The 23,939-nt window shown below is 35.8% G+C and overlaps 1 protein-coding gene across 5 annotated transcripts in view; it reads left to right on the forward strand.

Annotated features, from left to right (window-relative positions):
• The window catches only part of MSH3 (mutS homolog 3), a 231,691-nt gene that overhangs the window by 114,474 nt on the left and 93,278 nt on the right, over positions 1-23,939 (forward strand). For all 5 annotated transcript variants that reach the window (XM_054489804.2, XM_063665452.1, XM_063665451.1 and 2 more), the window contains exons 14-17: positions 5,556-5,743; positions 6,463-6,631; positions 13,327-13,391; positions 16,377-16,493. In XM_054489804.2, coding sequence (XP_054345779.1) covers positions 5,556-5,743; positions 6,463-6,631; positions 13,327-13,391; positions 16,377-16,493 — 539 coding nt within the window. The remainder of the gene's footprint in view (positions 1-5,555; positions 5,744-6,462; positions 6,632-13,326; positions 13,392-16,376; positions 16,494-23,939) is intronic.

Below are 23,939 nucleotides of genomic sequence, written 5' to 3' on the forward strand. Positions count from 1 at the left end.
CATTCACATACCTTATACTCTTTGTTCCTTATCAAAACTTTATGACATTGAGAAGTTACTATTTTTATTACCTTCTTACTAATAAGAAATTATATCTAATGCTATATATGTGTATGTGTATATATATATATGTATATATATAAAATGCTGCAACCACTTGAATTACCTTGGCTAATATGATGATGCTCAGAGATTTAGTAACTTGCTAGTAACAGAATCTGTATTTAGACCCAGGATTCTTGACTGTGTTTTCATTGGCTGTGTCTTTTGGACGCTATCATGTTTGATGTAGTTATCTTGACTGCCAATTTTTTTTTCTGGTTGCCACTTTTCATAAGCAAATTTTATTTTTCCTCCAAATGTAACTCCTTGCCAATTTAATAATTTTACTGTAAAACCATTTTTATGTGCCTAAATTTTTATTTTATTTTATTTTATGTTATGTTATGTTATGTTATTTTATGTTATTTTATTTTATTTTTGAGACAGAGTTTTACTCTCGTCACCCAGGCTGGAGTGCAATGACGTGATCTCGGCTCACTGCAACCTCTACCTCCCAGGTTTAATCGATTCTTCTGTCTCAGCCTCCTGAGTAGCTGGGGTTACAGGCACCCGCCACTATGCCCGGCTAATTTTCGTATTTTTAGCAGAGATGGGGTTTCACCACATTGGCCAGGCTGGTATCGAACTCCTGACCTCAGGTGATCCACCCGCCTCGGCCTCCCAAAGTGCTGGGATTACAGGCATGAGCCACTGCGCCCAGCCAATATGCCTAAATTTTAGTTGTGACCAATTTTTCATAAGTGTTTCTATATTTTTCATCCCCCTTTACCCCCACAGAGTTTTACTAGAATGATAAGTACTGCTTCTAAGAATACTTGAGGTGCCCAAGAGGACTTACGTAACTGTTTTACATGCTTCAGCTAAATTTGAAAACAATGCACAAGCCAGAATTGGAAATACTGATCATGGGGAGAAAGATATATGAGTTGGTGATGGAGTCAGGGGAGCCTATTGAGTCATTATTGGGTACACCATGTTATTGTTTTCCTGGCAATAGCAGAAGCTGTGCTGATAGTCGCAAGTTTTATGGTAGACCTTTTTGAAGTTGCAATGTGGGTGCCAAACCATTTGTTGTTTTGTATCCTTGGCTCAGAGCCTGAAAATTGATGCATATTAACCTTCTTTAAACAACAGATCTCCAGGCACCTTGCCTTAACTACTTCAAAGGATTCACTGACAGATGTCAGAGATTTGAAAACAGAAGCAAAGCTGAAAATCTTTCAGTGGCTACTCAAATGCACAAAGTCAAAGTGTCCATGGCATCAAGATGGCAGCATCAGTTCATGGGGCTGTGATTTCTATTCCACCTTCCTGCCTTTTTGTAAACTTTACTTTGATGTTTGTATTGCACAGGGTTTGTGTATTTATAAAAGTTTCAAAACTCTAGTAAAGTCAGAATCTAATTCATTTAAAAAGTGGCCAGTATGCAGTGCAAGAATGACTTATTTTGGAATTTCAAAATATATTTTACTAAAGGAACTTATAACTCACTTGGAAGCCATTCCTTATTGCTGTTTCAGTGTTTGTTTACACAAGAATGTACCTAAAGATTAGTTTGAAGGGTGAAGAGTAGAAATGATCTGGTAACAAACCAACTTCAGGAAAGCTGAATGCTTTAAACCAATGTTTTATAGATTAGTTGGCTGGCTCTATGAACACACCATCAAACATATGTCTGTTCTTTATTATTAGATTACTCTAAATAAGCTTCTACTGTGTACACCACATAGTGGGTGATGTCCTGGGTACAGATTGTGCCAATTATGTGAAATTCATAAAATGAGAAGGAACGCTGGATGTTGTGGGAAGTGGTTAGCATAGGCTGTATGGTTTTGTGGAACGTGCCCTGGAATATGTACCAATAGGTGTTTTTATGGTGATAATGATAGAGGATCTCAAGTGAGCTGATTCTGGTATAAAATAGACATTTCTCTTCTTCTTCTTCCTTTTTTTTTTTTTTGAAACAAGATCTCACTGTGTCACCCATGCTGGAATGCAGTAGTGCGACCACAGCTCACTACAGCTTCAGCCTCCAGCCTTCTGAGTAGTTGGGACAACAGGCACATGCCACCATGCCCAGCTATTTTTTTTTTTTGCATTTTTTGTAGAGACAAGGTGTTGCCATGTTGCCCAGGCTGGTCTCCAACTCCTGGGTTCAAGAGATCCTCCCACCTTGGACTCCCAGTGTGCTGAGCTTACAGGTGTGAGCCACTGTGCTTAGCCTAAAATAAACATTTCTTTTGATGGCAAAATGTTAAATTCAAATCCTGTAAATAGTGCTAGTCACAGGAACCCATACTAACTTTGCTCAAGAACTGTTTTGTAAGAAATTCTTAAGTAACTGCCGAGGTTGGTGAATACATTTAAAGGATAATTGCACTTAGCAAATGTTGAGGACAGTGTTTTCAGAATTTCCTAGGTGAAAATCTTTTTTTAGCTAAGCAGGAATAAGCCCAAAGCCGCATGTTCAGTGTGGCACTTAAGCTGGGGTCCTTCTCATCCTGTGTCCAGTGAGGCCCTGCCTCCATACTTGTGGGTCTGTGCTCAAGCTCTCCCAGTGAGACAGCTGCTGCCAGAAGTAGGGCTGAACTCCTGGAGAGTGACTTCAGGAGCAGCCACTTACCCATCCTCAGCTTTCTTGCAGCTTCTTTTGAGTTCTTTTGCTTAAGAAACTTGAGAACAACCTGCTGCCTCTGGCTTTCAACATGATTGTAAAGCACTACTGGTTTTCACCTTGCTTCTGTTGCTGACTTAACTTTACATTGTGTCTCAGCTTGGAAAATTAATCATTTTCTTGGGATTACAATAATCATAAGAGGTTAATATTCAAAATTATATTGAAAATGTTTATGTTTGGTTCTTTACTTTTGTTAAAAGGTATCGTTAATTGACTAGTGGCCAAAAAGCTTCCAGGTTTCACATTTATGTAAACAGTCCAGCTTCCTGTATGGGGGTGGGGAGGGGGTCTTTCTGGAGAAAAGTTGCGTCATGATACACTTAGAATTCAACATTTGCTCAGTTGGACCTAACTTCTTATTTTTTTGCATAATTTACTTCACCCTTTGTGGTTAGTAATTACCTTTTTGAATATGTTTTTAGCCTTAATCTATTTCATATATACTGTCTATTATGTGCCTTATTACTTTACCCCTAAATTGTTTTCTCATCTCAAGACAGTTCTTTTCAGCCAACATTCTGTCAGTTTTATTTTCCTGAGCTGTCTTCTAGAGCCTTCTAACTTGATCCAGTCTAGACTGGTTGTCCCCGTATCTGTTGTATAGTACTATCTTAGATTCCCTTTACTTCCCTTGAGTTGAATCTTTTATTTTCTGTATTCCATGTCTTCCTCTTGGTTTATTTCTTCATTTTGGTGGAGTGTATCCTCTAGAACCTTCCTGAGAAAGCATGTTAGAAGTAAATCTTTTGAAACATTCATGTCTGAAAGTGTTTTTTTTGTTGTTGTTGTTGTTGTTGTTACTACCTTCACATTTGATTGGTAGTTTGGATTGGTATAAAATTCTAGGTTTTAGATGATTTCATTATCTTTACTTCCTCTTCTGTAGAATTTTTCATTTCTACTATTATGCTTTAATTTCCAAGAATTTTTGTTTTCTTGTTCTCCAAATGTTTTTTCTTTTTAAAAGTAGCATCTTGTTTCATGGTTGTAGTATCTTCTGTTTCATGGAAGATATTACTAATATTTTTAGAAGTTCCCTAACAGGGCAGAATCCATATTGGTACACAAGTCTTTTTGGATTCTTGATGTAAATTGTGTCTCAGTTTTCCTTAAGGACAGTTTAAAATTCAGGTACCTTGAGTCTTTTGAGTCAATTACTATTTATCTGTTTACTTTATAGCTTCTAACATATTATTGCTGTTGTCTTCTTTTCTAGTGTGTTTTCTTCCTTTTTTTTTTTTTTTTGAGACGGAGTCTTGCTCTGTTGCCCAGGCAGGAGTGCAGTGGCACGATCTTGGCTTACTGCAATCTCCGCCTTCCGAGTTCAAGCGATTCTCCTGCCTCAGCCACCTGAGTCGCTGGGATCACAGGCGAGCGCCACCACACCCGGCTAATTTTTGTATTTTTAGTAGAGATGGGGTTTCACCGTGTTGGTAGGGCTGGTCTCGAACTCCTGACCTCGTGATCTGCCTGCCTCAGCCTCCCAAAGTTCTGGGATTACAGGCGTGAGTCACTACATCTGGCTGGTTTTATGCCTTTTTAAACAATCTCTTAACTGTTGTTTCAAGATGGAGAGAAATTAGATGCATGTGTTTAACCCACTCTGTTTACCAGAAGCTACGATGTAAAAATTATTCATGTTCATGTTAAAAAAAAAAAACTACAGTAGTATGCAAGGGTATGCAGTAAAGGGTAAAAAGTCTCCCTCTGCCACCCCTCCATACCTACTACCCAGAGGTAACCAGAGTAAGTCACATGTGTTACCTCCTAAAATTTTTATTGATATTTAGATTTTTTATTTATATAGAATAGTGTATATCATTTAAAGAATACAAAGAAAGTGTTACCATGTAGATACATAAAAATATATACATATATGGTATATGATATAAACATACTATATATATTCAATGTATGTTGAAATTATGGAGTTCTATACTGATACAAACAGATCTTAATTTTCTTTTAGCTGTTTCGTAGTACTACACTGCATGAGTTTTTCCCAATAAGATCCCAATTGATGGACATTTATTTCTTATTCATCTTTTTAAATTATAAGCAGCAATACTATGAATATTCAGACACATATTTTTCACTATTTGTTAGTCTATTTTTAGATAAATTATTTAAAGTGATGCTTATTCAAAGGGTTATATGCACTTTTTTATTATGAAGACATGCCAAGTTGTTTTTCAAAAAGGTTAGTCCTCTGCTAATAGTATATAAAAGTGTCTTTTCTTCTTTTACATCCTGTTACATGGTTATTGTGAAGCTTTTAAATCTTTGACGTTCTGATAAGTGAAAAATGCTATCCTGTATTTCTAATTTGCTTGTCTTTAATTATATATGAAGATAATCGTATACATACTTGCTGTTCTCTTTCTATGAGCTGCATATTCAGTTTGTTTAGCCATTGTTCTTTGGATTATTCATCTTTTTCATGTCAATTTGTAAGAGCCTATTATGTTTGGGAGAATTTTGCCTTGTGTCTGTTATGTCTTACAGATATTATCCTTCACATTTTTTAACTTGTTTAACCTATTTTTGCTATATGGTTTTTGTTATTTTAAAATGAAAAAATACTAAACAAGTATTGGCTTTGTTTTCCTTGGCTAAAATTATTTCCTTTATACCTTTAAAATATTAGATAGTATTTAACCTCATTTAGAAAATATCAGTGATATTTTATTTCAACTAACTAGTTAATAGAAAATTTACACTTTCCTCAATTCTGATTCTAACTTTTAAAAGTCACGAATGAAACTTCATTTTCATGTATCTTATGCTATTTCATAAAAAATATTTTTATTTTCAGTGTTCTACCCAAGAGTTCTTCTTGATTGTCAAAACTTTATATCACCTAAAGTCAGAATTTCAAGCAATAATACCTGCTGTTAATTCCCACATTCAGTCAGACTTGCTCCGGACCGTTATTTTAGAAATTCCTGAACTCCTCAGTCCAGTGGAGCATTACTTAAAGATACTCAATGAACAAGCTGCCAAGTAAGTACCAGACCCTGAATTCTTCCTTTTCACCAGTCAGTATAGTTCAGTGCATTTGCCATTTATTTGTGGATTCTTAATCTTTACTAGAATAATAATAGAATTTGCATGAGTACATATATAATTAGAAATGTGATTGGACCCTAAAAGTGTTACATTACAGCTGGAATACTTGCTATCTAAAATTTAGGCAGTTTACCATCTAGGACAGATACAATACTCCCCCACATATCAGATGATGGAAAGGTAAAACACAGGCAGAGCCAAGCATTAGTAGTTTATTAACCCCAAAATCAGTGTCAGATATCTTGTACTCATTTCCTATATTTCCAGAGATGTCTTTATATTTAGAATCTGTAAAAGCAAAGTTATCCTTTAAAAGGTAGTTATTTTATAACGTATTGCACAAAACATTCTATATAAATGAAATAGGATTTGACATTTACATTTGTCTTTGTTTTCTGCATAGGCAAACAACAAATAATTTATCTCTTGGTTTTACCATGGGAATCATGAACTTAAAAAGCAGAAATGATTTTAGGGTAATTTTGACCATCCTCAGAGAAGTTAAAAAACAAACCCATGAGTGCTTAGTGACAATTGGAACCACATTTTTCTGACTTCTAGTGCTTTCCTCTTTCATCACACTATGAAAAATAAGCGATAACTGCTGTAATTAATAAACTTCGAATATGTATTTGCATTTTTTGATTTTTTAGAGTTGGGGATAAAACTGAATTATTTAAAGACCTTTCTGACTTCCCTTTAATAAAAAAGAGGAAGGATGAAATTCAAGGTGTTATTGACGAGATCCAAATGCATTTGCAAGAAATACGAAAAATACTAAAAAATCCTTCTGCACAATATGTGACAGTATCAGGACAGGAGGTAATGTCAAACTTACTTTTATTTTCTATTAGTTTTCTTATAGTAGAAAAGCTATTTTAAAATGTAAATAAAAATCTGAGGATAGGATATGTATTATCTTTTCAAATTTTTTGTTTTGTTCCTTGGAAATATGTTGTAATAACTTGTTTTGATAAGAGTTATTTTAATGATGGTGTTTTATTAGTCTCTTGTGACAGTAATGCAGCTTAATGTTATATGTGTATTAGTGTTATCTGTTGAAATTATATTATAGAAAGTCTCAGTTACTATGAATAGCAACTTATAAAATTCATTTGTTCTAAATCCAGGAAAGAGAAGTTAGTCTTTGATCCCTACCTTGCAGATGATGAAATGATACAAAGCCTGTGTTGATTGGCTCATACAGTGATTAAGCGGTGGGGCTTCCTCCTAAAGTTAAGAGTATAGCTGCTAAAAAACACAAGTCTAGAGTGAAAAACTACAGTTAGTGAGTCTTCCATAAAATTATGGTACTGTTTAGAATATGTTTCTTGGGGGTGTGTACTTCTGTTTAAAGTTTGATAGTAATGTCTGAATGAGAACCAGAAAAGGAAGAAGTATGCCTTTTAAATATGGTTGTGCTTTTCAGTCCTATTCTGAGTCTTGAGGCATGCTACTCCTGTATCTTACGTTTAATAAAATATGAAGATTCAAACTGAGGGAGTTTGAGAAATTCTGTTTTATTAAAATACCAAATTAGAAAACTTATGGTTAACTTCTATAGAATGAGCATTTTATTCAGGATTTTTAAAAAACAGATATTTTTCTGGTGGGGAAGAACTTAATTTCAAATCAAATTTTTAAACATTTACATTGTTTTATGTGTTTTGCCAAAAGATTGTTGAATGTATAGTTATTTGAAATAAGAAGCTCTACATTAATTGAGAACGTTCATTAAAATGTTTATTAGTCCTGTGTTATTTCATAGATTTACCCATTAAGTCAACCTGTCTTCTGAACTAAAATTATTAAGATATTATACTCAGCAGACATTCACAGTGCCACATGGAGCTCTATATAACAGAAAAATGATTTGACAATATTTATACTTCTGTTTATTGTCTGAACAGACAAATACCAAATATTTAATTGTAACTCTTGTTTTTGCTACGCAGTCATGACCTTGCAAAGTGAAAACTGGCCTAAAGGCCACTATTCTGGCTATTGGTTTAAAATCAGATGATCAACACTGCTTTAGTTACTTTAATAAAAGATATGTAGTAGAAAAGTGGCTGCCTTTCCTACTACATTTTTTTTTTTTTTTTTTACAGTGGAGAAAGCTAAGTGTAAGTGCCAGTTCTACCATTTACATGCTATATGACCATGGAAGAGTTACCTCTGTTGTAAGACTATTATGGAGACCAATTAAGTTAAAATACATGAAAGTGCTTTTTAATCATAAAGTGCTATGCTTATACTACTCATATAATAACAATAGTAATAATACAGTTACCATTTATCAAGTACTTGTTAAAGTCTAGAACGGTGGTAGGTGCCTACATATATTATTTAATTCTTGTAACAATGCCAAAAAGTGTCATTCCAGTTTTGTTGGAAAGAAAACCAAGGTTTGGAGTAGTTGGATAAGTTACCCAAGGTCCAAAGCACAAATCCAGCCCACTTCTTCCAGACTCTAGTCTTTCTATTATATTAATATCAGTATTTCATTCCATTTATTAATTCCAAATATTAACACAAAGATTCTCAACACCATGGATTTTATCTGACAAAATCTAGATATTTTAGAGCTCATAGTATTCAAAATAAAATAAAGTTTAAGTCTTGGAAAGACAGTCCTGGATTCATTTGGCAGTTTTTGAGTAAAAATGAGAGAAAATTGTCAGGAATTCATAAGAGATAGTAGACTGGTTATTCATTATGAGTGTGGCATTGAGGTTTAAGAAAAAGTACAGCATGGAGACCAACTAATTCATATTAAAAATTATTAGGAAGATCAGTTGTCCTTTATCTTTACTAGGTTAAGTTGATGAATTTGAGGAACAAAGTTTCTTCATTATTAATAGTAGGATGGATTCTTGTTGGTTTTTAATAATCTTCTCTAGGATTTTAGTAGAATGTTAATACAAAATTACTTTCATAAAACCTTTTGAAAATTAATAATTCTATTCATTGGAACACCCAAGGAATTCTAAATATTCAAAATTGTTTTAATCAAATTCTGTTTTAAAAAAGACTACAGTGGCTCACACCTGTAATCCCAACACTTTGGGAGGCCAAGGCAGGAGGATCACTTGAGCTCCAGAGTTCAAGACCTGCTTGGGCAACATAGTGAGACACCATCCCTAAAATATAAAATTAGCCAGGCATAGTGGAATGTGTCTATGCTCCCTGCTACTCGGGAGACTAAGGTAGAGAATCACTTGAGTCTGACAGGCTGAAGTTGCTGTGACCCGTGATCGTGCCACTGTACTCCAGCCTGGGCAACAGAGAGAAACCCTGTCTCAAAAAAAAAAAAGGACTAATGCTATTCTCAAATTATTTAGAGGTACTTACAGGACTAGGAACAGACTCCATCAAATATGATTATCTTTGAGAAGTGAGGGAGGCAGGGTGGAAAACCCTTATTTTACATTTATTGGTGCTTCTTTATGCCTTTCTGTTCTGACATTTTATTTCTATACATATGGCTTTTGTAATAACCTTAAAAGACCCATTATAGCAGCCCCATGTGATCCATGTGATGGTATGTGGATCTTGTTATTTTTACTAAAATTAGATAAGTGTGCCAGTCTGTTAATCCAGTGTTATTTTGACAACATTCATTTTTCACCTCTGTTCCCAGCTTTTATATACTCATTAGAATACTAAAGCCTTATTGTATGATGCCTTATTGTCTCTGACTGTGTAAATATTGGCTTAGAAGAAATTAATCAAAGCAGAAACTTTATATTTTTATGTAATAATGTACATACATTATTATGTATTATGTAATGAATGTATGTATGAATGTATGTGTGTATGTATGAAAGTATGTATCTATGTAATGAAAGCAGAAGATTACATAGTTTACTGCTTCTGTTACAGTCTCTATCATATTTTATGAATATAGACCAATTATCTGTTAACCTTGAATGAAATATGGAATGGAAATAGGACAATATTTACATTGGGGGCAGTACTGATAAGTATTATTATTATTACTAAGGGAAAAAGAAAAATATTGGAAAAAAATCTTTAGAAAGGGTTTTATTAATTGACAGCATGCAGCGTATCCAAATACCTGTTTACTGTGTTTAAAATGTGGAAAATAATCTGTTAAATCTGAGTACTTTTTACTTAGATTTAAAATATAGTAAAAAATCCTTAAATTATTAAGAGAATGAAAGTGGGGGAGTGGAGGAATGGGTTAAGTGGGGTGCTGGAGAAAACAGCAGTTTCTGGAGTGAGTAAGAATTTCGGCAAGCCTAGCAATGTTGCCAGCCCAGTGATACCACAGGCTATATAGATTGAGTAATAATATCTGACATTTAACTAAGAATTGGGTCCCAGGAGAAGAATATGAGAGATTGCTTATAATGAATCAAGGCAGACTACCCACATGAACACCTAATAAACAAAGTCAGGAACTGTAGAGCAGGAAAAGTTGCTATGAGAGCTTTCTAAGATTACTGGAATGTATGCTATTTTTCTATGTTAGTTTTCTTTTCTTTAGTAATAAAACTCTTAAACCAAAGGCCTACCTGTTCATTCTTAGAATGTTTGAAAAAAAGAATAACTAGAGAAAAAATGTTGTATCTCATCGTCAGTATAGAAGAGAAGAAAAGCTAGCAGATGACAACTCTGAGGAGGAACCCAGGCTGAAACTCCGAGGACTGCTGAGTGAGGAAAAGGGACCCTCAGGATCAGTCCAAGGACCAGACCCTGTCTGAGGATGTGACCAGAGGGGTTTAACTTGTGCCTTCCTGACTCTCGCTGTTTTCCCCCCTGCATTGGCACTGTATTGGCTCTGTGTATGGTGGCCCGCTGTAGTGATTGTGGTCCTAGAATAGAACTTTTGATACTTACAGATTGAATAGTTGTGGTCCAAACTGTTCCCAAGGTGCTCCTTGTTCAAAATGTCCACCATCCCTTAGCCAGTAACTCCTGTGGAGCTCTGTGTTAGTCATTATGTATCTGGATGTGTCCTTCCCAAGTATCAGTGATCCAATCAGTCTGTTCCTGAATTTTGCTGTTTGCCTTTAGCATAGCTCTTTCCAGAATTATTTTATAAAAAGGCCAACATTTCTTTTGGTAGAACACTTTAAAACAGCAGAATTATTTAGCACAGTTTAAAAGTGATTTTATCTTTCCCATTAATGATATTTTTTGTGGTTTTTCAGAAGTTATTTTTTGTAGCCAAAGGATGCTTGTTAGACTCTTCACTCTTAACTATTTAAGTGGGTGTGGCAGATTTGAAACTGTATTAATTGTCTATACATGAGGGCATCACTAGTCCAAAACAGTTTTCTAAGGATGAAATTTTTTAGATTAGCCACTAATTCTTAATATAATTAATGTAAAAGCTACAGTGTTTCTATTAATGGGAAAAATAAACTCAAGAACCATGTTGATACTGTTATTAATATGAACATTATAAATACCTGAAGTTATGTGCATATAATAAAACTGATAAATGTGAAAAAGTTTTCATAACTCTCTCAAAATTACAACCACACAGCTCCTGGGTTCCATTCTGCTCAAAATGGGTTTTTAGAAATTTATTTAAATGAATCATTGAATTAGTTTTTTTGTTTTTGTTTTTGTTTTTTATTAAGACAGTGTCTTGCTCTGTTGTCCAGGCTGGAGTGCAGTGGCGCAATCTCGGCTCACTGCAACCTCCACTTCCTGGATTCAAGTGATTCTCCTGCCTCAGCTTCCCGAGTAGCTGGGATTACAAGTGCCTGCCACCACGCCTGGCTAATTTTTGTGTTATTAGTAGAGATGGGGTTTCACCACGTTGGCCAGGCTGGTCTTAAACTCCTGACCTCAGGTAATCTGTCCGCCTCACCCTCCCAAAGTGCTGGGATTACAGGTGTGAGCCATCGCGCCCGGTCTGAATTTGGTTGTAATAATACAGGAATGCAAGCACACTGAGAAGAGATAATATATAACTAAGGCTAAAAATGAATGGTGTGATAGAACTTCACTTGCTTCCTGGCTGATTTCAGACAACCTTATTTGCAGAGCACAGTTGGATCTATAAATATATTATGAATGTAAATTAAAATGACAGGAGATATTATCTCACCCCAGTTAAAATGGCTTTTATCCAAAAGACAGGCAATAACAAACGTTGATGAGGATGTGGAGAAAAGGGAACTCTCGTACACTGTTGGTGGGAATGTGAATTAATACTGCCACTACCACTGTGGCGAACAGTTTGGAGGCCCCTCAAAAAAAAAAAATAGAGCTACCATGTGATCCAGCAATCCCACTGCTAGGTGTGTATCCCAAAGAAAGGAAATTCGTATATTAAGGAGATATCTGCACTGCAGTGTTGATTGCAGCACTATTCACAGCAGCTAAGATTTGGAAACAAACTAAGTGTCCATCAACAGACAAATGGGTAAAGAAACTGTAGTACGTATTCACAATGGAGTACTATTCAGCCATAAAAAAGAATGAGATCCTGTCATTTGAAACAACATGGATGGATTATGGAGGTCATTATGTTAAGGGAAATAAGCCAGGTGCAGAAAGACAGACTTTGCATGTTGTCACTTACTCGTGGGAGCTAAAAATTAAAACAATTGTACTGACGGAGATACAGAATAGAATGATGGTTACCAGAAACTGGTAGTGATAGTGGGGGTGGAGGGGATGAGGGGATGGTTAATGGATACAAAAAAACCAGAAAGAATGAATAAAACCTAGTATTCATAACACGGTAATTATAATCAATAATAATTTAATTGTACATTTTTAAATAAAAGAGTGTAACTGGATTATTTGTAGCACAAAAGATAAATGCTTGAGGTGATGGATACCCCATTTACCCTGATGTGATTATTATGCATTGTATGTCTGTATCAAACTATCTCATGTAACCAATAAATATATACAACTACCATGTACCCACAAAAGTAAAAAAAAAGATACTATGGTTCATATAAGTGAAAACTTAAAACTCTCATATGGGAAGAAATACTTTCTTCTCTTTATAGTTAGGGAAGTCAGTGCTTTCCTGTGAAGATACTTTTAGAGGATTTCGGTTCCTTGGATAAAAACTATCTAAAAATCCTCTCTGTTCAGAATAGGGGAGGATCATATCTCAGACCGGTGTAACATCTAGTAATTGAATATTTTAAAATTTTATCTACTTAGAAATTCAATCTTTTATGAGTAATAGAATTCTTAAGATAAGTGAGTATTAATAAATGAAAGAGGTGGTTAATGAAAAAGCCATCATTCAGAGTATACATATAACAATATTAGAAACATGAAAGCCCAAGTATTACAAATGTTTTATGCAATACAAATTGTACTTTGTCCCAAGTAGTGAACGCTTAATTAATAATATTTGTCTGTATTGACATATATACAGTCTGAAAAACAATACTGGACTTATCTTGAGTGTTTAACAATATATAATAAATTGTTATACCACAATTTGGGGAAAGCTTTAAAATATATAATGGTTACTTATCTAAATCTCTGTTTATTTGTATTTGTTTTAGTTTATGATAGAAATAAAGAACTCTGCTGTATCTTGTATACCAACTGATTGGGTAAAGGTTGGAAGGTAGGTTTAAAATAAATTTTTTTCTTGCAATGCATTATGATGACACCTGTATATCTATATGCTACTGGGCTTATAGTAGCCACATTCTTGAAATTAAAAGCAATTCTTTTTATTTATTTTTTCTTATGGAACTTTTTTTTTTTTTGGAGGGGATGTAGTCTTGCTCTGTCACCTAGGCTGGAGTGTAGTGGTATGATCTCAGCTCACTGCAACCTCCACCTCCTTGATTCAAGGGATTCTTGTGCCTCAGCCTCCCGAGTAGCTGGGACCACAGGCAGGCACTACCACCCCCGGCTAATTTTTGTATTTTTAGTAGAGATGGGGTTTCACCCTGTTGACCAGGCTGGTCTGAAACTCCTGACCTCAGGTGATTCACCCGCTTCAGCCTCCCAAAGTGCTGGGATTACAGGCATGAGCCACTGTGCCCTGCCGTTTCTTATGGAACTTTTAACCAAGGAGATCATTATTTTTAACTCTTTATCGTTGATTTTAAAATGTTTTTCAAAAGGGTATCTTATTTTTACACATTTGTTTTCTTGTTTTGTAAATTATTGCTTTATTTTTATAGCACAGGGGACACATGGAAGAAAAGTTGAGGAACCTTCAATTGTAAGATTAATTTAGTTGCTTTTACTTCATGATGAATGCTATGCCTGACATTTCTTTTAAGAAGCTGCAATTTCATTTTCTACCTCACTGAGCTCCACATTTCTTTATTCTTAATGCCTTCCCTGGCACATAATTATTATAATTCTTTACATCTTTTTTTTTTGTAACCCAGATCATGAATTGATGAAAATAAATTAATCAAAAACAAATTTAGAGAACCACATTGGGACTCTGCCTTTTCTCCTTGGTTAGACACTAATCTCCAAGAGAGGACTCATTTAAAGACAAGGTATTAGGGAAGTATATACAGCTGTGAGTAGTATCCTTTGTGGAATATTTATTAGTACTGTTATCAATAAGTTGCACAAAGATGAGATTAAAATGGTACATTTGCCTAAGATGGTAGAAGAGGGACCAGTAGCTGGTAATAGTGTACAGGAATTCTGTTTTAAGGATGAAGGGAAATTTTGACATAATGTGTGAATGATTGTTAATTTATTACATAAATAATATACATATATACAAAAAATATATAATAATACAAATATATATATTTTTTATTTATTTATTTATTATTATTATTATTATTTTTTAAATACGGAGTCTCTTTTTGTCAGCCAGGCTGGAGTGTAGTGGTGCAATCCTGGCCTACTGCAACCTCCACCTCCCGGGTTCAAATGATTCTCCTGCCTCAGCCTCCCAAGTAGCTGGGATTACAGGCACCTGCCACCACAGATGGCTGATTTTTTTTGTATTTTAGTAGAGATGGTGTTTCACCATTTGGCCAGGCTGGTCTCGAACTCAAGCGATCCACCTGCCTTGGCCTCCCAGTAATTTATTATTTTAACTTAAAAAGAAAATGTTTATTATCCATTGCCACATCATCAGATGTTGAAGGCACAGGCATGGATTTCTTTCATTCTAATACCATCTTTTTTTTTTTAATGCTACCAGAAGCTGTACTTTAGATTTGAGTATTGTTGATTCTAGGGGATGTTTTCTCTTTTTGCAGGCATTCTTTCCTTTATCTGTTTTTGTCCTGTACCACAGCTAATGAATGAAATATGCGTTATGAAGAGAAATTACCAAAAACCATGTTAGTCTATCTACAACAATAACTGAAATATCTCCCTAAATGAGTTTTCCCAGAAGATAAAGCTTTGATAAATATGTTGGCATAGAAGTCTAGATGATATAATTTTAAAGCAACAAGCAAGGCGTAAATCAGTGACACCATCTTTCACATGTTCGGTAATGTAAATTGAATCAACAGATAAGATAGTTAGGGAAAGGTTCATTGCAGTTTATCTGTTTGGCCATAGGGTTTTGACAGAGATGGGTTAGAACATCAGGAGTCAGATTTTGAATGCAAAAGGCCCACCTCTAATCCAGCAACTTGACAAATTAAAGTGCAACAGTGTGTTACAACAGTTGGGGAGCAAAAAAAGACCAGACACCTTGACCTTTTCTTCTTGAAGATTTATCATCATAATGACAGCATTAACAGCAGTGGCAACCACCAACACCACCACCACCACCACAACCACAATACTTATAGACGCTCTCCTAAGTGTTATTTGTTTGATCCTGTCAACAGTACCTATGAGGTAGATATTATTGTTCCTGTTTCATAGATGAGGAAAGTGATATTTAGAGAAGGTCTGTTCCATTTGTCCCAAATCACATAGCTAGTAAGTAAGTGGCAGGACCAAAGCCTCAACCTGGCTTCTCTGACTGGGGACCCATGGCATCCCCTGTTGTGCTTTAGCTACTGAACGGAGAGCAGAGATGATACTCAAGCCCAGATGGGGAGCATGTGGTATTTCTTCCTATCCAGAGCCACTGTGAATCTGCACAGATCACAGTATCCTGAAGATCTTTCTTAATTGCCTCCTGAATTAATGCATTGCTATTCTTTGTAATGCTTTTTTATTTTTCTTTTTTCACTGAAATACTTCAATCATACAGAAAAGCCCATAAATCAAAGAATAATACAACCTTCACCAATATATCTACCTCTCAGCTTTGTCTTATTTTCTTTTACCATATATGCTTCTGATCTTTTTTAAAGAGCATTTTCAGTTAGTATAATTTAAAGAAAAAAGCTTTCTGCCTATGAAATAAAAGTTCTAAACTCTGACTTTGCCATATGGGTATAATTTGAAATGCATTTTAAAAGGCTTCCTGAGCAAAGTCATATTCTTTGGAATCAGTAGAGTTCAGGACCATAATTAAAGAATGTTCTTCTGTTTACAGCTGTTTACTTTCAAGGTTCATCGGAGAATAATAAATAACTACCCTAATTTTCTAAAGTGATGGCATTTCAGATTTTTTACTAACCTTGATTTCCTATTTGTGTTCTTTCCCCTCTTCTAGCACAAAAGCTGTGAGCCGCTTTCACTCTCCTTTTATTGTAGAAAATTACAGACATCTGAATCAGCTCCGGGAGCAGCTAGTCCTTGACTGCAGTGCTGAATGGCTTGATTTTCTAGAGTGAGTTTACAATGAAAAATATAATCTGACTTTTTGCTATCAGAAACAGACTGGAAAAATCTTTCCATCAAAAAGAAGATAGAGATTACAGCTCATGACCCACCATAAAATAGTTGAGTACATGTGTTCTCTGATTTTATTTCTTTTTTTTTTTAACTTTTTTTTTTTTTTTGATACTGAGTCTTGCTTTGTCACCGAGGCTGGAGTGCAGTGGCACGATCTCGGCTCACTGCATTCTCCACCTCTCAGGTTCAAGCAATTCTCTGTGCCTCAGCCTCCTGAGTAGCTGGGATTACAGGCACCCACTGCTATACCCAGCTAATTTTTGTATTTTTAGTAGAGACGGTGTTTCGCCATGTTGGCCAGGCTGATGTTGTACTCCTGACCTCAAGTGATCCGCCTGCCTCAGCCTCCCAAAGTGCTGGGATTACAGGCTTGAACCACTGCACCCAGCCCCAAAGAAATTCTTAAAATCTACTGAAAGTTAAGATGGCCCTCTATACACCCTTCACCTAGGTTCATCACATGTTAGCATTTGCCACATTTGCTTTTTATCTCTCATGTATTTTTTTTTCTGAAACATTTGGAAGTAAGTTTTAGGCATCATAACACTTTACCCCTAAATACTTAAGCCTATGTCTTTAAAAATAAGGACATTCTACTATATAATCTTAACACCATTTATTATTACATCTAAAAAGTTAACATTAATTTTTTTTTTTTTTTTTGAGGTGGAGTCTCACTCTGTCACTCAGGCTGGAGTGCAGTGGCGCAATCTTGGCTCACTGCAAGCTCCGCCTCCCGAGTTCTCCCACTTCAGCCATTCTCCCATCTCAGCCTCCCAGGTAGCTGGGACTACAGGCGCACACCGCCATGCCCTGCTAATTTTTTTTTTTTTGTATTTTTAATAGAGACGGGGTTTCACCATGTTAGCCAGGATTATCTCAATCTCCTGACCTTGTGATCCGCCCACCTCGGCCTCCCAAAGTGCTGGGATTACAGGCATGAGCCACTGCGCCGGCCAAAAAATTAACATTAATTTATGAATATATTTGAATTTCTTGAATTTTCCCAGTGTCCCCCCCCCGCCGGCTTTAGATTTTAAAATGAAAGACCTAATCAACTTTTACATGTTACATTTGGTAATTATCGTTCTTTAGTCTATTTGAACCTAGAATTGTCTGCCATGGTTTTTGTTTTTTTACCATGGTATTTTTTTGAAGAGTCCTTGCCATTGTCTCAAAGAATGCCTCATATTCTGGATTTATTGATAGTCATGTGCTCATATTGGCAGTTTTAAGTCATGGCGTGCTGGCCAATGTTTAACAGCCAGCTGTTTGGAAGGACAGTCATGTTTGTAGAGTTTGCTGATTTCTGTAAACACTCCCACCAGGGCTGATGTCAAGCTACCACTGGACTGGAGTTGGGAAGAAATGTACACAGTTGATTTTCATGAGTCCATAGGAACCAGCTCTAGGCCACCACTGGTCTGAGTACTTTATATATAAACTCAGTATTTGTCACGTGACCCCTGTAAGGCTAAGTATCATACCCAACTTACAAATGAATAAAGTAAGATGCAGAAATAAGAAGTTAATCTTCCAAGGGTAAGGGTTGGAGCCCAGATTCAGCCCCAGCCATCCGGCAGCCAGATGTCTGGCCTTTGCCAGCCTGCCCATGGTGAGCCTGCAGGCATCAGTCTAAATACATCTGTTAGTCCCTCACTTTAAAACTGTAAACAGGCCAGGCGCAGTGGCTCACACCTGTAATCCCAGCAGTTTGGGAGGCTGAGGTGGGCAGATCACTTGAGGCCAAGAATTCAAGACCAGCCTGGCCAAGATGGTGAAACCCTGTTTCTACTAAAAATACAAAAATTAGCCAGGTGTGGTGGCATGTACCTGTAATCCCACGTAACTCAGTAAGCTAATGCACGAGAATCACTTGAACTGGGGAGGCAGAGGTTGCAGTGAGCCGAGATTGCGCCTCTGCACTCCAGCCTGGGTAACAGAGTGTGACTCTGTCTCAAATAAATAAATAAAACCTTAAACAGTAAAAATTCAGTGACGTCCTTCAGGGAGCTTTATTGTATTTCAAGTAATCAACCTGACAAATGAAAAAAACTAAAAACAAAAAAGATACGTGAGAATTTTTACAAGGTAGTAAGTTGGTACCAATCTTTTTGCCCTGAGGAGTCTTGAATTGTAAGACCAGGAAGAGATTCCAATTTACTTAAATCTTTTGAGATTATCTTGACTCAGAGTCTTGAATGCAGGGATGGAAATTTTGTCTATTCAGTTTCTTTTCTATTTCGCTTTCAATTTTCTATTTTAAGGGTTTTCAGGGCCTTTGAGTGTTTCAGTTCTCCTGGCTTTTTCCTTAGTATTACCACTGAGAATGTGAAAACTGAACTAAAATTACACCTTTCAGTCTTCAAGGACTCACATTCTAGAAGGGTCCTGGGATTTGGTGAGGTAATTTCATGTTCACTCTATTCAGACCATACATAATTTCATAGATCTGGCTTCTATTCTCTGTGATTATTCCAGACTAAAGAAAGTTGAGGTCTCCCAGGCTAATCATCCTAGTGTTATTCTTGATTCTTTCTTCCCTTTGGTCCCTTTATCTGTTACCAAGTTCTTTTTTTTTTTTCCCCCCCCGCTCTGCCACCCAGGCTGGAGTGCAGTGATACAATCATGACTCATTGCAACCTCTACCTCCCCAGCTCAAGCAATCCTTCCACCTCAGCCCCCTAGTAGCTGGGACCACAGGCATGCACCGCCACACCTGGCTAATTTTTAAGTGTTTTTGTAGAGACAGGATTTCTCTATGTTCCCCAGCATAATCTTGAACTCCTGGGCTCAAGTGATCCACCTGCCTTGGCCTCCCAAAGTGCTGAGATTATAGGTGCCAGCCACTATGCCCAACCTGTTATCAAATTTCTGATTGTCTTTTTCCCCCTTTGAGGTGTTTCTTTGATTTGTCCCTTCTTCTGTTGTCTTCTAACAGCCCATTATTACCTGAAACCATTCTTACTGTATTGGCCTTCCGACTGGGCCTTCTACTAGGTTGACCCAGGAGTTTTTATTATATTATCCCTAGGCTGTAATTGAGAGCTGCGAAGAGTGAGCTAACAGTAAATATAACATCACAGAGGCATATGATACTCTAATTACTAAGTGAAGAAAATGATGTAAAGTAAAAGTATAATACAGTTTTATATGTGTATATTTATATAATGCACAGCATACAGACTTTTATATTTTTGAAGATTATATATGCTTATTATTGTATTACTAATATGCTTATTGGCCATGTGTATATCTTTGGAGAAATATCTATTCCTATATACATATGAACATATATATGTATATGTAGACTCAACATGTTAACTGATTATTTCTGGATGGTGAGGTTACTGGTGATTTTAATTTCTTTACTTTGCAAATGCAGTTGGCTCTTGATATCTGTGGGTTCTGCATCCATGGATTTAACCAACTGCAGATTGAAAATATTCAAGGAATGAAAAGAATGGTAGCATCTATACTGAACACATACAGGCTTTTTTTCCCCTTGTTATTATTTCTGAAACAGTACAGAATAACTGCTATTTATTTATAGCATTTACATTGTATTATGTATTATAAGTAATCTAGAGATATTTAAAGTCTATGGGAGGCTGTACATAGGTTATATACAAGTACTTTACCATTTTATGTAAGGGATTTGAGCATATTGGATTTTAGCATCTGCAGGGGGTCCTAGAACCAATCCCCTATGGATACCGAGGGGTGACTGAGCATGATTTCAGAAGTTCCTATAATGTACATATATTACTTTCAGAATAAGAAAAGTGTATTAAAGTTTTTATCCAAAAAAAGAATATTGGCTGAAATTTAGCTAGAGCATTTTGCAGCTAGAGCCCCCACTTGAGAGCAGAATTGATTGTTATGTACACTATTTATTGAGGTACCAGATGGTGTGACTATGATATCGTTAAAAAAATGATTAACCTCAATGAACCTGACATCAGAGGATTGAATACCAGCATTACAAATGTATTTGTCACTTACTGAGGTACTAACTGTTGTGCATTAGTCACATTACTTTTGATCAAAATGTTGTCAGAAATTAAGGCTGTAGACACTGTGGATTAAATCTTCCCTTGAAACATGTCTCTCTTTTTTTTGTTCTAGAAGATGGACTGTGTATATTCAGTAATCTTCTCAATTGCAAATTATTTAAAAATTGAATGATAATATCATATAATAAAAAATTATAGAAATTCATTTGCAAATATTTTCAATTTTTATTAACTTCAGATATCATTGAGCAACACTTCATGGTAAACTTCTCTAGTCATCATAACACTATAACAGCTTTAGAACCCAGGTGTCTTCATCTGCTTCCTATGGACCCAGCAATATCTTTTGGCCAGAGGTTAAATCATAGTGCCTTGACTTCATCCTTAAGTTGGTTGGTAGCATAGTGATAAAATTGCTTGTTGTTATGCTATAAACCCAGTCTATTAGATTGTTATCTGCGTTGACCATTTTTCAGCTTACCATTTTTCTAAGTATGGATAATCTCTTTGAAGTTTGGCAAAGTGTATCAAATGGACAAAGACCAAGAAGTCAAACAAGGCTTCTTTAAGAGTTATGATGTTATAGGTTTATGATAGTTTTTCATTTTATTCATGTCTTATTTATACCATTGACATCAGAAAGAGCATTGTTGTTCATATCAAAATAATTACTTTATCCCTTCCTGCTGTTTTGTTGTTTTAACTGAAATGGGACCCACTAAGAGCTGTGTTAACTCATTTCCATCTTAAGAATTAGATCATCAGAGACAGTTACCCTCGAGTCAAGCTGCTGAGTAGTAGCAAATTAGAGTCTTGAGGATCTGGGCAGACCTGAGAAGGAAGGAAAGAGTGAGAAAAAAATTGACCATTTGTTACTGCTAAAGCTGTGATACTCATGTCCAGAGAGGCAAGGGCAGAAATACCAAATATGGCTGCTTTCTGGCAAAAGAGAGGATGCCTAGATAGGAGGACCGGATGGGTCAGTAATTAGAACAAAGACAGCATACGCCACAGTGCAAGAGGGCAATGAGTGGTCAGATCTAAAGTCAGAGCCATGGCTGGTGCAGTGGCTCATGCCTGTAATCCCAGCACTTTGCGAGACTGAGACAGGTGGACTGCTTGAGGCCAGGAATTCGAGACTAGCCTGGCCAACAGGGGGAAACCCCGTCTCTACTAAAAGTACAAAAATTTGCTGGGTGTGGTGGTGCATGCCTGTAATCCCAGCTACTCTGGAGGCTGAGGCAGGAGAATCGCTGGAATCTGGGAGACGGAGGTTGCAGTGAGCTGAGATCATGCCACTACACTCCAGCCTGGGTGAAAGAGCGAGACTACTACGTCTCAAAAAAAAAAAAAAAAAAAGGAAAAAATAAAAATAAATAAATAAAGTCGAAGCCAGAGCAGGAATAACAAGGCAAAGTCAGTGGGCAGCCACTCCGGGTTTAGGGTGACTCTTAACTCTAAACACCCAGGGCAGTTAGGTCAGTGCAACATGTGGCATCTTCAAAACTAGAGAGCATTTTATTTTATTTTGTTTTATTTTATTAAATGTTTGTGGGTATATAGTAGGTGTATATATTTATGGGGTACGTGAGATATTTTGATACAGGCATGCAATGTGAAATAAGCATATCACGGAGAATGAGGTATCCATGCCCTCAAGCAGTTATCCTTAGAGTTACAAACAATCCAATTACACTCTTTAAGCCACTCCAAAATATACAATTAAGTTATTGACTATAGTCATCCTATTGTGCTATCACATAGTAGGTCTTATTCATTCTTTCTATTTTTTTGGACCCATTAGCCATCCCCACTTCCCTCCACATTTTAAAGTGGTGACTGAGGGCTGCCTATCTGATGTCAGGGGCCTGTCCCTTTTGTGTTTGTGGTTTTGCACAGATTCTAACACTGTTGGTGGGAATCATATTATTTGTTTTGATGAACTTTAATTCAGTGAGAAATAGATAAGTTATATTCATTATGTTCTGTCTACTCAGCAAATAAGTATACAGTATACTGTGAATATATTTTCGGTTCACAAAAAACACAGAAATGAAGCTGGATAGTTAAAATGTTTCTAGTATCTGGAAAAAGTCATTTATGTACAATACCTTATTCTAATAATACTAGAAATATCAGAAGTTACAGTTTTAAAAAGTCATAATGATTATATAGGAATAGTCCATCACTCTACTAGTGTAATCTGGATATCTTTTTCAAGCTAGGAAGCACTTTAGAAATCTTTGGATTTCAGTAGTAAACAGACTGTCTCAACATTTCTGAAACCCACACTACAACAGAGAAATGTTTTTTAAGAGAGGCATTTATTTTCTGTTTGTCGTCTTTTTCACGTTTTTGGATCATCTTTAAAAGGTCGTACAGAATATCTGAGCTACACTATTTTTTAAATGTAGAAAGTAGGCACATTATTTCTATTTTATTTCTATGTATGAACAAAAATAAGGAAAGATGCTAGTAGGAGTCTGTAAAATTGCACTGTGAGGTAGGGTGATAGGAAGAGCACAGTTTGAGTCTAGGCTCAATTGCTTTAGGCTAACTGCTTTTTCTCTCTGAACTTCATTTGTAAAACTTAGGTAATGAAGACCTACTTTTATGGTTGTTGTAAAGACAAAATATACAGTGGCTTCTTCATAGTCTTTGATTAGTAAATGTTTGTTTTCCTTTTGGACCTATTTACAGTTAGTTTATTACATTTTCTCATTTTCCAATCTTTGAAGAATTTGTGACTTATCACCACCTACTTAAACATTTTTTGTACCTCTTAATCTCTCTTGGAGGCAGAGTAGTTACTATAAAGATTTAAGCTCAGCTATATATTTCCTGTTACTTAAAAAGATACTTTATACTTGGCCATTCTTAAAAATTAACTTTTGGGTCCTTTTTGTAGTTTAATTATGTACACTTCACACATCCACAATTGATCACTACATACAGATGTCCACAATTTATACGACACTACACACATTGACATAAAATACTATGATATGAGATAATGGGATAATTTAAGAAAAAAGAAAAAAGTATTCATGTATGTTTTCCGAATAAGTTTTTCATTAAAAGTCATTTAGGCTTTTAGATCAATAAATATTATAGTTTTAAGTAGCCAGAGACTTGAGGCAATGACCATTATCTTTTAAAACACAAATCTAAAATTTAGTTTTTATATGCATTATTAATAAGATAAGATAAGTGAAAAAAGTACCTTTTCCCCTTGTCTTCAATAAATATTTATTACAGTGTTTATTTTATGCCGACGTTATAAACTAGATGTTAGGTCTACCATGGGGTTAATGAGATAGACAATCTGCTCTCAAGAAGCTTCCAGTTTAGTGTGAGAGAAAGGT

The sequence above is a fragment of the Pongo pygmaeus genome, chromosome 4 (assembly GCF_028885625.2).
Source record: "Pongo pygmaeus isolate AG05252 chromosome 4, NHGRI_mPonPyg2-v2.0_pri, whole genome shotgun sequence".
NCBI lineage: Eukaryota > Metazoa > Chordata > Mammalia > Primates > Hominidae > Pongo > Pongo pygmaeus.